The sequence below is a fragment of the Biomphalaria glabrata genome, chromosome 17 (genome assembly GCF_947242115.1).
Source record: "Biomphalaria glabrata chromosome 17, xgBioGlab47.1, whole genome shotgun sequence".
Taxonomy (NCBI): Eukaryota; Metazoa; Mollusca; class Gastropoda; family Planorbidae; genus Biomphalaria; species Biomphalaria glabrata.
In genome coordinates this window covers 20,589,087-20,604,719 of record NC_074727.1, presented here as the reverse complement: position 1 = coordinate 20,604,719, position 15,633 = coordinate 20,589,087, and the positions used below count along the sequence as shown (strand labels likewise).

At 34.4% G+C, this 15,633-nt stretch overlaps 1 protein-coding gene across 3 annotated transcripts in view; it reads right to left on the bottom strand.

Moving 5' to 3' along the window:
* The window catches only part of LOC106052085 (intermembrane lipid transfer protein VPS13B-like), a 66,596-nt gene that overhangs the window by 29,767 nt on the left and 21,196 nt on the right, over window positions 1-15,633 (bottom strand). For all 3 annotated transcript variants that reach the window (XM_056015226.1, XM_056015227.1, XM_056015228.1), the window contains exons 22-38: window positions 15,136-15,313; window positions 13,399-13,581; window positions 12,611-12,725; window positions 11,037-11,879; window positions 9,837-9,958; window positions 8,158-8,269; window positions 7,571-7,694; window positions 6,629-7,093; window positions 5,843-6,085; window positions 5,025-5,211; window positions 4,215-4,355; window positions 3,364-3,561; window positions 3,015-3,152; window positions 2,404-2,558; window positions 1,818-1,919; window positions 855-993; window positions 50-246 (exon numbers count right to left, since the gene is read on the bottom strand). In XM_056015226.1, coding sequence (XP_055871201.1) covers window positions 50-246; window positions 855-993; window positions 1,818-1,919; window positions 2,404-2,558; window positions 3,015-3,152; window positions 3,364-3,561; window positions 4,215-4,355; window positions 5,025-5,211; window positions 5,843-6,085; window positions 6,629-7,093; window positions 7,571-7,694; window positions 8,158-8,269; window positions 9,837-9,958; window positions 11,037-11,879; window positions 12,611-12,725; window positions 13,399-13,581; window positions 15,136-15,313 — 3,642 coding nt within the window. The remainder of the gene's footprint in view (window positions 1-49; window positions 247-854; window positions 994-1,817; window positions 1,920-2,403; window positions 2,559-3,014; window positions 3,153-3,363; window positions 3,562-4,214; window positions 4,356-5,024; window positions 5,212-5,842; window positions 6,086-6,628; window positions 7,094-7,570; window positions 7,695-8,157; window positions 8,270-9,836; window positions 9,959-11,036; window positions 11,880-12,610; window positions 12,726-13,398; window positions 13,582-15,135; window positions 15,314-15,633) is intronic.

Here is a 15,633-nt window from a genome sequence, read left to right as displayed (position 1 = left end):
GAATACAGTTGGAACAAATTTAATGTTCAACACAGGGGAGCATACTCACTGTGCTTGTCTCCTCGTGGCTACTACTCTCCAAGGACTGAGAACTGGCTGACAGGTAAAACGGGACAGGGATCAGATGCATGGCAGTGATGACCCTGGGGTGTGAGTAGCACCAGGTCATGCAGCTGTTCTCCCCAGTGTCCACCCCGCCACTGCTGAAGACTATCTCATGAGCATTCGGCAGCAGGTTGGAGCATTCTGTCAGATTGAAACATTGATGAACAAAGGCAATAAATAGGTTTGAGACACATTTAGTATAGTTTTACATCTTACTTTTAAAATCCTATTATTTCTATTTTCTTTCACTTCTAGAAAGTTTAAAGATGTTCACAATATATTTAATGTTTAATTTCTTGTATATACAAAAGACAAAAGTAGATCTTTTATTTTTAATTAAAGAAGATAAAAATGACTTATTAGCCAGGTACATCATAAATCTAACATTTCAAAAGATGAGGCCAGTCAACTATAATTTGGACCAGAGAGTTTTTGATACTTTATAAGTCTGTTAGCCAAAGGTGTGAGTAAACGGGAAAGTGTATAGGGTTTAAAGTTGAATAAAATAAAGTGACCTGAAAACTTTTCAATCTGACTTTCAGATTATAGCCTCACATTTAATGAGTTCAAATTAATTGCGAAAAGTTAAACTGATAACAAAGTGTTCACTGTAAAATTACTACTAAAATAAAATAATAATACAAATATTTTTTAATAGTGTAGATAACCTTTTGTAAACACAGAAATTGTACAAAGTAGTAAAGATTAAAACAACATATAAAAGTAATATAACAAACAGAGTTTCTTACCTGAGCCATCAATAAACTGGAACTTTCCACACCTCAGGTCATCATGTGTTCTGTCTTGTACAAAATCTTTAGTGAGAGACTCAGCCTCCTGGCTCTGCTTTGAACTGACAACTTTCTGCTTTTTTTCAGTCATGAGATTCTGGATAAAAATATTTAAAATATTCAATAATTAAGTCAAAAAATTACTGGATTAAAAATGTAGAAACTGTTTTTTTAAGGAATAAAAAAAAAGTTGCAAAGAGTGAAGTATTTAAATCACACTTTCTAAAACCCTTCTGATAGTTGTTAAGCAGGACATTACAAGATTGTACAAACACATTGCAAGATTTTACAAAAGAAAAAAAAAAGAGAAAAAACACAAAATTTTTAGATATTCTTAGGAGTAGAATGGAAAAGAGTTATGGTTATAGCTATTTGGTAACGGAAAAGGAGTCTTACGGTGGTGCGGTGGCTGAGTGATTAAGTGCTTGGCTTCCAAACCTGGGGTCCTAATTCAAATCTCGGTGAAGATTTTGAATTTCTGGCTTTTAGGGTGCCCTTGAGTCCACCCAAGTCTAATGGGTTAAGTTGGTGAAAATTAAGCAGTTGGTCGTTGTGCTGGCCACATGGCAGCCTGCTCTTTAACCGTTGGCCATAGAAACGGATTACCTTATCATCTGTCCATAGATCATAAGGTCTGAAAGGGGAACTTATGGACAAACGGAATATGTCTTGCTGAAGAAAATAATTTAAATAATAGGTATTTGATGTACTGCAAATCCATAAGGCTAAAAAAAGGGAAAGGGGGGGGGGAAATAAGCATAGTCACTTGGTCCTTGGGAATTCCTACCCAAGACATGCCAGTGGTGAACTAGAACATGCGCCTCTGATCTACCAAATAAACACTGCAATAAGCAGAAGAAAGGGAGTATAGAGAACTTCAACTATACATGAGTAACAAGTAGAAGAAGTTAAGCAACCAACCTTCATCATATCCTGCAACTGCTTTACAAGTTCTGTCAGACTGAACAAATGTTCTTGGCCAAAACTCACAAGTATCACGCCTGTCTCTATGCCAAGAAATATCTACAATCATGGAGCACAAACTCAAAATTAGCTTAAAGTTAAATATGTATTAATGAAATGAAGGACACTTGAAGCACAGCCAAATGTTATAAAAAAAAAAATCTTCCATCTGGATGTTAAGCCAGATTAATCAATATTTTGTGTGTAGATAGGATTATTATGTGCCTTTGGCAGTATTTTGTTTATTAAGGCTTGGTTTCTAGGGTTTTAAACTATGTAATTATAACTGCTAAACAAGTTGTCAACTATTGAACCTTTACTGAAGTATCTTTTTTATTGTCAATGGTTTTTCTTGAAGCTGACGGGAATCAGTAACAACTCTTTTTTGTATCTTCTAAGTGAAACCACAAAAACTTTCTCAGGGCTTAGTGTCTCACTTTATGACAACATTTGTCAGCAGTGCCAGCAATGCATACTGCAAGAATCCAGAAAACTCTATGCCTTTGCCATGTAACACTGTAAGAAATTGTAATGCTAACATTACCTGTGGGAGATACAAGTCTCCTGGTGAAGGTATCCATGATAGTCCTGCATCTACACTAACTGTGAGTGGACCTAACAAAGACCGCCATTTCTTCTGGTAAGCTGTCTTTAGCACAAGGTCTTTGAGCTGCAGATGCCCTGACACAGGTGTGTTACCTTCAAGAAGGAAACAGGTTGTCAAGTTTATACAGTTTTAGCAAAATTTGTTTCTTATCTTCTTATTTAATACAGACGTTACTTCAAAAAAGAAGATTACATCCTACGCGTCATGCATTTAGTCATGTATATTAACCAATGACTTAAATTCTACCAAGTCACTGGTTTTCCTGGCTAGCTCAGGCAACCCATTTCATGCTCTAGTAGCACTAGGGAAGAAGGAATATTTGTACAAATTTGTCCTAGCATATGGGACGAGGAATGTGCCTTTATCTTTGTGTCTTTCAGAGTATTTTATTAAATTTTGATTTCAGACATTATTTGGACAGAAAAACATGTAAATGATTTTGGCCCACAAATTGATAAGGAAGCCTGTACAAAATAACCAGGTGGTGAAGTTAACACTGCTGTGATATTGCTTCATACATAATGCTTACAAATGTTATGAGAAAATACCTGTCCCTTCTCTAGTCAAATCAACTTCCAGGTCCAGCCCTTCACTGGACACCACTGCCCCCACTGTGTCAGACATCTCAAACACTAGAACAATTTGACAAGTGCTGACCTCCACTCTCTCAACCTTGGTCAGTATACCTGGAAAATATCACAACTTTATCTACAGATTCCTAGGATAGTATATAGAACTAGAAGATTAAAATTAAAACATCACAGACAGCTTTATTCATTAAAAGATTCCTAGGATAAAGTCTAAAGAACTAGAAGATTAAAATTAAAACATCACAGGCAACCTTATTTGTTAAAAGATTCATAGGATAGTCTATGGTAAATTCACTGTTCTACTGACCATTGCTGGTGTTGTGTTGTCTCTTGCTGTGTGTCTCTTCCTTATCTGTTCCTTCATTTCCTATTTCCCAACTCTCTTTATTTGTTTCCACAGATGCAAACATTTGTGTCACTTGTTGAATGAAAGCAATTGTTTGCTCCACAGCCAGCCGGCTCAGTTTGAAGCGTAAGGGTCTATCAAGCTGAACATTTATAGTATCTGTCAGAATAAACAAAAAATCAACACATAGAAAAACTGCAATAACAGAACCTTGCATGCTGGGATACATATGTTTTTTTCTTTTTTATATCTAAACATAACAATAAGTGGACTGGTTGAATCAAGACGTATATTTCACTTTTACAATATTAATTATCTATTGTTTCTCTACGCTTGTTTGAATTAAAATAATTAAAGAAAAAATTTTTGTACTATTTAACCATTGGCTGCGTTAACAGGTGAAATGTATATCCTCTGCCCTTTAGACTACTGATGCTTTCATTATTTCTGTCAATCTCCCAAGTCTATCTGTCTCTAATTTTGTATTCAGTTTGAGAAAACTTCTGAAGTTTTATGTTAGTTCACAGAAATTCTAACATTATTTTCAAAGATAAGACAAAAATGTCCAGCCAGTTTTTATGCTAGCATGTTGGGCAAAGGATGTTTCAGCATGTTCTGCTAAGGATATGTTTCAGCATGTTGAGCTTAGGATATATTTATTTCAGCATGCTGGGCTGAGATTAAATGTAGCCATTTTATTTAATATATACATATATATTCCTGTATTTGAAGTATACACTGGTACATTTGCATTGAGTTTTTAAATTGGATTCTTGTGTTTCTCTACTGTAGATGACAAACTAAACTCTCACCTGGTACTGATGGCTGGATGGAGAATCTGATGGTCAGCAAGGATGGTGGTATGCCAGTGTAAGGGTGGACCTGACCAGGTCTGGTCTCCATCCAGTGGACATTGTAGTCAGAGCAATCAGGCAAAGTGTGCAGTTCATCAACTGAAATGGTAAGGAGATATAAAACGATAATTAACTTCTATGATCCATTTTATGAACAATTTTAGTTTGTAAACATATGCATTTTTTTTTATACTGAAAGAATTTTAGGAAAATACTTCATTGCACAAAAACATGGAGAAGAAGATTGACTCAAAGTGAGAACTCTAACAAAATGCCAGAGAAAACAAGAACAAAACTGATCAGCAGTAGTGATGTACCAAAAGTTACTGACTGTGATATATATATATATATGCTAAAGTTAGGCTAGGTTCCTGTATAAACAGCATTTATTTATTAATAGTAAGTGAATGGTTGTACTCTGCCAGATTTGAAGATTTTTTTTATTTAATTAACCAATCAGAGCTTATGATCCTCATACTATCTTTCACACAAGCTTTCACTTTCCAAGGAATCAGCAATCTCAAAAATCTACCAGTATCAAAATCCCATGAAATATAGTGAATGTATAAATTTTCATTTATTTTGTGATTTTATTGTGATTATTACTCTCTAAAAAAATAAAAACTATAACTATGTAATGTAAAATAACAAATTTCAACTAGACATTATATGTCTATGACTCTGTCATGCAAGATATTCAATGTATATAACTTCTAGAGATAAGAATTCTGATGACTTTGTACAAGCGTTAAATATAAACAAACATACCAGCAGTGATATGCTTGTCTGAAGACCCTTTGATTAGAACATCATAACATGATCCTTCAATCTTTACTTCCTTCTCACTGTGGCTGGAAACAAGACAGTGGGGCTGCGTGACATACAGGTAGACGAAGGGCACAATACATACACTCCCCTTTGGTAGAATTCTTTTCAAACTGTCCTCTGCATGGGACTGAAATAATACAATAAGAGGGAAGAGATTTAACACAACAAATCATTTTGTTGTATGGAAAATGATGGTATCAAAATTAAAATGTAAACATTGCTAGCCACCTTAGTAAAGGGAAAAGCCAAAATATTTTTGTGAGGTCTCTCTGTCTGCACTTCTGTCTTTACCATTAAGATCTCAATGCTATTGAATATATGATAACAATTTTTTATAGCTTGCTAAGCTTATACATAAAAAAATCTAAGACCATTGTGGTAATGAAACAAAACTTGCGCCATAAGATCATTGTCTAAAATGGATATTTATGGTCAAGAGAGTTACCTTTCATTAGCATTTGAATTACTTAATCTCAACTATGCGGTGTTACTTTGGACTGTTAACAACTTGTACCCTTTGGTGTCATTTGTCCAGTAGTCATTCTGGCTTTTCAGTTTTTATTTTCTGCAACCTTCAAAATCTCATGTAAAGTTGATTAACCTTCTCATGCTCTTTTTCCTTTAATTACTTTTTTTTTCTACCAATGTTCCTATTACCTGGTAAAGTGCCCTGTAGGAAGACTACTTTGGCAATTTTTTTAAATGTTGCCATTTCACCAGAATTTATGTAAACATTAATACTTTTTGTACAAACTTACTTTCATAAAATTAAAGGTCCCATCATCACCAGGGTCAAAGTTGTTGGTATCCACATCATCATTTTTATCTGTGCTGCTGCTTGAAGATCTTCTAGGCTTTCCACTCAATATGTCCTCCAAGTTGTCTTTGGCATTGTACTCTTTTCTATTTCTGGTAGCCCCCAAGGCTCCTGCTGGTCCATAATCAGTCTGCTGATTGTCAGTGAACACCGGCATCTCTAAAGTAAACTTCTCTTCCAGAATCTAAAAAGATTATAAGATGATGATGATTATTTTTGTGTTAGAACTAAGTGAAATGTGTGGCTGAATGGTTTAAACCCCTTTGCTATCTATCAAGGAGTTGGAGTTTGAAACCATATCATATTCGCTGAATGCCTAAAGGCAGCTCAAAAAACTTTTCCCAGATTTCCCATAAAAGAGGGTTGACCATATCACTTCAAGCAATAGCATCAAAGAAGCAATTAGAAAAATAATAATAAAAATGTTTGTAAAATGTTTTACACGTTTCAGAGTATTCTTTCAGAGTTGAAGATAATCTACTTCCTAGTCCATACCTCATGCAGGACGATGGATAATATTAATTTAATGACTAGTACTGATAATCCTCTAGAAGATTTTTTTTCTCAATAAAAAAATTGAAAAAAAAAAAATAGTTTTTATTTTTTTAACAACCATACTTTGATACTTTATTTTAAAATTAAATATATTAATTAAAATATGTCAAAATAAATATATTTAGATAATGCTGTTTTAGATTGTGAAGTAATCAACAGAATATAAAATTACCTTGTATGTGTAAACACTGCAAGATATTCTGCTTGCCGTCACCAAAATGTCCAGTGGAGTTGACAGAGACAACATATTAGTAGTGCCACCCATTTCATCTTTAGTAAGACCTGATAACTTCTGCTCATCTGTCCTCACAGACACTGGTTGTGAAATCTGGCGCAGGCCACCTAGTCGTTGAGCACCCTTGTCAAAGGTCAAAGTGGACAGGTCACTCTCGACACCACTGTCAAAGCCTCCACCACCTAAAAGAGGCTCCTTCTTGCTGCTGTGCACCAAGAGAGGAGAAGATGTAATACCTGGTGGCAAGGTTGGATGTGCAGCTATGGAATCTTGTTTGGGAACAAAGCAGAGAGAAATCTGGCCAGCAATATCACTGATAAGTTTTACTTGGCTGGTACTGATATACAAATCTAGATCAGATGTTAAGTTGAGCTCAGTTGACAGGCCACAGATAAGCCAAGCCTTCAAAAAAATAATGTTAAAATCCATTAATTCATTAACTAACTTATTAATCTTTATTATTAATTAAATTTAGATTTTTTTTTCAATTGAATTTTTTTTTAAAATTCCATATGCATATATAATGGGCTTTAAACAGAAAACAATTCAGTTTAATGACACAAAATGCCCAGTGTCACAAAATCAAGCTGTGAAATTCATTTTAAACTGATTGATCTTCAAAATCTGCAAGCAAAGTACATTTTCGACTAGCCAGCTAGGCTTGTAAGTACTAAAAGTTACCTAGCATACTGTAATTTTAAATATTCAGAAAATGAAAACATTACTTTGTGTGTTAGTCATTAGCTCGACTAGCAGCTTTTTAAACTCATTTGCTCAAGACAATTAAAGGTTATCTGGGGTCACTGTCCAGACAAATACATCCGTCTTAAAATAAGGATCTTCAGTGAACAATAAAACTCACACAGCCAAAAAGCATACCTTTTTATTTAAGTCAGATTCATCTCCTTGTGGTATATAGGATATAGGAGGTGCCACCACTAGGCTAAAGTCAAATGGAGTTGAAAATGGAAGGAGCTGGATCTCTTTTCTTTCATGCGATGGACTGTAAAAAAATGTCCATTAAAAAAATGTTGTTTTTTTCAAACAATTCTTTCTCTATTTTCAATTTAATAAGTACAAGAGAAAAATATTTTTAAAGCCAATATTTAACAAAGCTACAAATCCTATAAATCAGCCCTGTCTCTCTCTTAGTCTTAGCAGTTATTAATTATTTTCATCATTTCAAGAATGTTTTATTATCTGTATTGAGCCAGTTTTCCATTAGTCTTACAATTTTCCTGCAATAAATTTTACTATTTCTTTAGATAATTTCAGTTTATAGTTTTGAAAAAATTATTTGCACAATTAAAAATTATCTTTAAAACTTCTAGTAGATAAAAAAAATTAATTAAATTAAAAAGATATTTCTAAAGGTGGTGGCCCTACTTTAAGAACTTTTGATTGAAGAAATGACTGAGCTTTTCTACTTTCAAAAATAGGGATTTAAATATATAAAAAATCCAAACCTGTCCATTAAGAAAGTGTTCCAGTCCAAGGCCGGGATCTGAACCATTGAGTTGGTAGAAGGCTTCCTGAGCGCTGCTTGACGCATTTCATAAATCAGCTCTTGCCACACTCCTGTCATAAATAAATGGCTTACTTTTAAATTTGTTATTAATTAATGTATGAACATTTGTTATTGATTAGGCGTCACAAAATTCCAAAAACAAGATTAAATTGACACAAATAGTAGTTAAAAGTTGACATATCAGATCTTGCGATCTATAGAGCAGATTCCCAAGATCATAAGGTCAGGTTAAGGTCATCTGTTTCGTTGGCCAATGGTTAATGAGCAGGGTCTGATGTCTCCAACACAATGAAAAAAACACCTTTACTTTCCCACAATAAAGTCAGGTACCCATTAGAGCTGGGTGGACTCAGGGGGCACCATAAAAATCCCAAAATTCAAAATCCCAGTCTACACAGCGATTCTAACCCAGGACTTTTCTTCACTGAGTAAAGGGGATTCCCATATCAAAGTCTAATTTTTTTCTAAATTTTATTTTCCTTTTCCAAACCAATGTATTAAATTGTTGTTTTTTTTACAACACTAAACTGTTTATTCAAGGTGTTGTGTGAAAAAAGCCAATATCAGGTTGCACAAACATGTGTACCAGTGAATCTACAAATTACCCGGTAGTAAAACAAGTGACAATATAATTCTTCTTGAAAGAATCTTGATTTGCTGATGAGTTTACTCTCAGAGTCTGGGGCTCAGTTAAAAAAGAGTCATAAAAGCCATTTAGAAATATTTCAAGGAGAGTTTGAACTAACTGACTGTTATACATAATGAAGCTACCTGAAGAGAAAGAAATAGCGGTTTTATAGATAATGAAAGCTATCTACCCGAAGAGAAGGAAATAGTGGTTTTATAGATAATGAAAGCTATCTACCTGAAGAGAAGGAAATAGCAGTTTTATAGATAATGAAAGCTATCTGCCAGAAGAGAAGGAAATAGTGGTTTTATAGATAATGAAAGCTATCTGCCAGAAGAGAAGAAAATAGTGGTTTTATAGATAATGAAAGCTATCTGCCAGAAGAGAAAGAAATAGTGGTTTTATAGTTAATGAAAGCTATCTACCTGAAGAGAAGGAAATAGCAGTTTTATAGATAATGAAAGCTATCTGCCAGAAGAGAAAAAAATAGGGGTTTTATAGTTAATGAAAGCTATCTACCTGAAGAGAAGGAAATAGTGGTTTTATAGATAATGAAAGCTATCTGCCAGAAGAGAAAAAAATAGGGGTTTTATAGATAATGAAAGCTATTTACCTGAAGAGAAGGAAATAGCAGTTTTATAGATAATGAAAGCTATCTACCTGAAGAGAAGGAAATAGCAGTTTTATAGATAATGAAAGCTATCTACCTGAAGAGAAGGAAATAGCAGTTTTATAGATAATGAGAGCTATCTGCCAGAAGAGAAGGAAATAGGGGTTTTATAGATAATGAAAGCTATTTACCTGAAGAGAAGGAAATAGCAGTTTTATAGATAATGAAAGCTATCTACCTGAAGAGAAGGAAATAGCAGTTTTATAGATAATGAAAGCTATCTACCTGAAGAGAAGGAAATAGCAGTTTTATAGATAATGAGAGCTATCTGCCAGAAGAGAAGGAAATAGTGGTTTTATAGATAATGAAAGCTATCTACCGGAAGAGAAGGAAATTCCTCTGACATCCATTTGGTACTGTCTATCTTCTATTACAGAGCCAGGTTGATGTGTCCACCCAGCTTGGACAGCGTACATGAATACATCTTTCTGCTGTGCTGTCCTAGAGTATTCAAAGAGAAACATTAAAATGCAAAAAAATATCGTCACAGAAAAAAAAATGTTAGCAGACATTTAGAAAATGACATAAAGTAGATATAATAAAACAGAAATTAAACATACCAGAAAGGAACAATCATTTTAACATTGTATTTTAACATATATTTGATTTGATATAAAGATTTACTGATGTCTGGGTGAACAATTGTTTTGAAAAATACAATAGAGGCACATACAGAAAACTTTGCTGGATCCAAATAAAAACAAAGGGTGTTTGGGACATGAGGCCTTCGTCAGCTATAAACAAATGAAGAAGACAAACACTGATCTCTTCATTATAGCTATTCAACAATATGATAAGACATTGTGCAGTCATATCTCAATATAAACACAAATTAATGCTTTTTTGAATAGCTGCCTTGTCATGTTGTATGTCCCTCATATTATTGCCCACTGTCATTCCCTGCTCTCTAAAAGGAGGTTAGGACATAAATGTAATAAAAACTTTATTTCTGAAGGATCTTCCAATACATTATTATTAAGATGAAAAGTCAGAGAATACAAAATATGAATATTTTTGGCATAAAGAATTGTTAGAGTTTCTAGAAGCAGGGGTCAGGGCCAAGAAGACACAGAACAAACACAGGTTAATTATAATCATCCAAACAGGGAAAGAGGTCAGGGAAAAAAATGGCATACATTAGTTTCTAGGTCATAGTCCACTAGTTAAAGTTTTATCATTAAGTTGTTTAAATGATAAGTTCAGTTGAAGTTGTATTAGTAAAAAGTTTAACATTATCAAGATATTTAAATCAAATTGATATTGAATTGAAAGTCTATGTCTTTGTTTAGTTTGAAGAAGTTTACTATAGAAGTCAGAAAAGAACACAGACGTTGCTTCAGTTTGTTGCCAAGTTATTTATAGACATTTCTGGCAAGATGATAAGATAAGAAGAAATATCAGGCAATAAAGAAACAGAAATCATCACAAGAGTGACTTCTGGTAACACATTCATTTTATAGTATTAATGGACATTAATTAACTCATCAAAACAAGCATGAACATAAATCTAAGTACTAACCTGGGTAATGGGTTTTCAGCATGAGGTTGTATCAAGCAGCTGTTTATCTGAGCAACCACAAAATCATGATTCATAGCGCAGCAGATATTACTGGCAGGTTTACATTCAGCTCCATGTGTCTCCTCACAAGCTGAGACTTTATCCTGAGGGTTTTTAGAATCTATACTGTGTGCAGCCCATGCAGAACTGCCATCTTCAGATCCTACATTTTGTGATGCTTTGTACATATCCTTAGTGTGATCATGGTCAGATTTGAGTAAGAAAAGTCTTATTTTTCCAAGGTCTGCATAAATTAAAGGTAAGTTGTGGACACTGGTTGACTCTGCAACATTTGAATTTGACTGTACCGGGAGTTCTAGTTTGACAGACGGTGGATGGACAAGTTTTTTCTTTTCTCCCTTCACCATCCCATTGAGCAGCCCAGTGATGAGCAGGATGACCTCCGGTCTGAGAATGATGTCAAAAGGCTCTGACTTCACACAAAACTCTGACAAGTATTGGTGGTAATACATTTCCATGGATTCAAGCTTATTACAACTCTGGTATTCTCCATCACTGGTAAGCCCCATGGGCGATTCCAGTTCATTCACAGGGGGCAGCTCAATGTTGGCCCTCCTCAGGCGTTTCTTGACATTTTTGCAGAGTGCACGGGTGAAGGTGACTGAGAGGACCCCATGCTTTTTGTCTCCCCTGGATGAGGAGTTTTCAGGGTGCAGGGCTTGCTTTAGGGAACTGGCTTCACTTATCCAGGTCTTGTTGGTGGCCAGGTGCAAATTGGAAGGCAGATGATGGGAGAAGGACAAGACTATACCGTCTGGATCAGTCCAGCACCAAGTTCCTCCACTAAGGAAATTAAAGGAAAGTAATCAAATAAAAGCTGTATTGCATGTGAGAAAAACAATAATACATTAGATGAGTTATTGTTTTTTTAAATAATGTTACATGCTGAAAATACAAGTAATTATGGGTTATAAATCTGTTTGAAAAAGTTCTGTTGAGATAAAGGGAGAGAAATACTGATTCTGGAGTCTTTTCATTCCAGTCATTTCTTTTCATTCTATAAAGTACAATAGTGGGATGCAATTTTTTGAGACCTTTTACCATTTCTAACTCCAACGATGCTGCTTATCTTCATATCCTAAAGACGCAACATGATCATTATAAAATTATTATATATTGTCTAGCATATATGAGTATAACTTGTAGATATCGTGAAAAGTTTTACAAAACCCAAGATCATAAGGTCAGGTTAAGAATATAAAATTATTATATATTGTCTAGCATATATTAGTATAACTATTATATATCGTCAAAAGTTTTACAAAACCCAAAATCATAAGGTCAGGTTAAGAATATAAAATTATTATACATTGTCTAGCATATATTAGTATGACTATTATATATTGTCAAAATTTTTCCTACAAAACCCAAGATCATAAGGTCAGGTTAAGGACCATTCAATAATATTATAGGGTAGATTTAAGGATATACTAAAATTCAAAGATGTCTCCAAAAAGGCTATTTGACAACTCCATATCCCATAAATAGAAAAAAGAAACAAAAAAAACACCAACCTTTTCACAGCATGCTGGATGCTGATTGACCCCAGAGTCACCTTTGCTTTGCTGTAAACACTTTGAGAATCCATGGAGAGGTCAAAGTGATCCATAAAAACAGACAATCCACTCTCTGTTATTTTGTTGTTGTTGTTTTTTTGTTATTTGTGGATTTAGAGAGAAAATAGTAATACGGTTGGGGGGTGGGGGAGTGGGGGGAATTAGAAAGAACTACGGCAATCAGACACTAGTTTAAAAAGTATTTATATAAATAGTTACAATTAGTTAAAATGCATCCTTACTATATCTTTATAATGTTAAATTTATTGTTTCCTAATTGATGAATGTTTAAAGAGTTACTATATAATGTCATGGCCTTTGTCTGGTTTGAGAACACTCTTTATATTTATTATACAAGCCTAATTGTAGCTGAGAGTAAAAATAATAGCAGAACTTTGAGTAGGTCAGGTATTGGGAGACTACACATGAGAAAATTCATTTATATGAGTAGCTTCTTTATTTGCTTCCTACTGATTAGTTGACATTGCTGAGTCATAGAACAGGTTCATATCTCTATTGAAACTGCCCTAGGTGCTATATTATCTCCATGACTAATTTCTCTTCTAGAGATGTAGATTCATGTTTCAAGTTTAGGCTAAATGCATGAGTGTATGATTGAATACAAAAGAAAAATTTATTATTTAACATATTTTTTTTAAGAGTGAGATTTGTTCTAAGTTTATGTTGTTTTTTTGTTTATTTTTTATATTTTTATTTTACTATTCCACTGGTAGGGTAATACTGACCCAACTGTGTAAATGGACATAAGCCATACAAAGTAAACTGCAGTCTGGGAAACATCAGCTGCAGCCATAGGGTTAGCTTGACCCCAGCCTCCTCATGGTCATCAATAATGTTCTCATGAAGTGGACTGCCTTCATGAGAGAAATCCTCGGAGATGTCTGTGGTCACATGCTCAGTCACATCAACTTTTGGAAGAAAGACATTAGATTTCATATTCAAAAATCTAAGCTCCCATTACACTAATAATTGGTTTTTCAATTTTGTATATCAAACCCAAAATAATATTCTACCAATACAATTTTGTATATCAAAATCAAATAATATTCTATCTATAGTGATGTATAGGGCAGATGCTGTAAAAGTCCCCTGTTTCTATTGTCGACGATTAACAAGGGTGTCAAGTGGCCAGCACAATGACCAACCGCTTTATCTTCTTAACTAATGTCTAGTATCCATTTTCAAATTAAATCCAGAAATGAAAAATCCCAGTCTTCACCATGATTTTAAGTTTGTTTGTTTTTTTAATTACCTACCAAAACCTTATAATATCTAATAAGTTAATTAGCCCTACACAAAAAAATCTCAAAGCTTTAATGTATCATTCATATTTTTTTTAATTGAATATATTCTACAGAACTTAATATTAAAAACTTAACAAAATTTGAAATAGGCAATTCAGACAAAATTATATAAATGTATTCAAATGTCAACAAATTCATGGGCCTCATTCCATTATCTTCTTCCTAATGTAAACATCCTTCAGAGCTAGGTCTCAACAAGTTCAAGTTGCAGATGTCTTCCTCTTGCCAGCTTAGATTTAACCTGGATTGATTGACATTCATCTATCCCAATGTCAATGATGACGGCAGAAGTACAAATGCTTTGTTGGTAGTTTTCTTGGCATCCACAGTACAGTTCATGCTAAACTTCTGGATGCAATTATTGAGCTTTGAATTTCCCTCATGAGCACCAGCATACAAGCAGAGGTCTTTAAGGTCCACAGCAACAGGCTTGAATGCAGAACCAACATTGTAAAAATTGGTCCGGCTCATTGAGGTACTTGTAGCAGATACATCAGGAACAAAAGCCTCAGGCACATAACAGACTTCTCTAGTTTCTTCATTTTTCTTTTTCCTTTCAATTTGGTACATCCCATTGAGATCATCGCAACAATTGTCATGTTTCTCATCTTTAAAGTCACACTGCAAGACTTGCCCACAACAGTCACAGATGGTGCTACAATCCCCAGTGCCTCCATCACCACTGTTTATGCAGCCACGAGTCCTGACCAGGCAACTTCACCAACGAGTGTACTGGAGACTGCTCCTTCACCAACGAGTGTACAGGAGACTGCTCCTTCACCAACGAGTGTACAGGAGACTGCTCCTTCCCCAACAAGCGTACAGGAGACTGCTCCTTCACCAACAAGTCTATTCCTCCTTTCACTTGCAACACAATTTTATCACTTTGGTCTATTTGTCCTTGCTTCCCCAATACACAAAAAGAAGTACATAAAGGTGTCCAACTAATTCCTAAAATCACAAAGCAACTCATTTTGAAATCACATTCACAAAACTAAAGTTTTTGCAATGAAGAAGTGATAGTTAGATGACAAAAAATTGCATTACAGCTCTGAACCAACAGTTTGAGAATCAAGAGCTTGGAAATAGTTTGAAAATCAAGAGCTTGGAAATAGTTTAACAAACAACAGTATGAGAAAGGACAAATCTCTACCATACCTGATTTGATGCTCTCAATTCTCTGTGTCGATGAAACTGACTTCTTGTGGCTAAAGGATGGGGTCAACAAGGTCTTGTCCTTGTTTGGTACAAACTGCCTAGTGCAGTCTTTGGTCATCTTGATGGTATTACTGACCACATTCTGAAGCATTTCTGATACAGTGGCACACAAGTGTAGCTGAATAAGAGGGAGAAAAAGTCAAATAACACTACAATGAAATTGTGAATAACCATGACATCAGACTTGTCGTCAAGTTCGTTCATCATTTGGTTCACACTAAAGCTTCTAACTCCATTTCAATGTTACTGTATTAACTATACTGTATAAACTTTGCTAGAATAGTATTACTTCTACCTGTTATAAAGCTAGCTAGACTGTTAGTAAACAATACAGTAATTTTAGTTAACAAGGATAGTTAAAATTACTGTTAATTACAAGCTCAAATAGATAAATGCACTATTAATTATAAAATTACTGTTAATTATTAGTTCAAATAG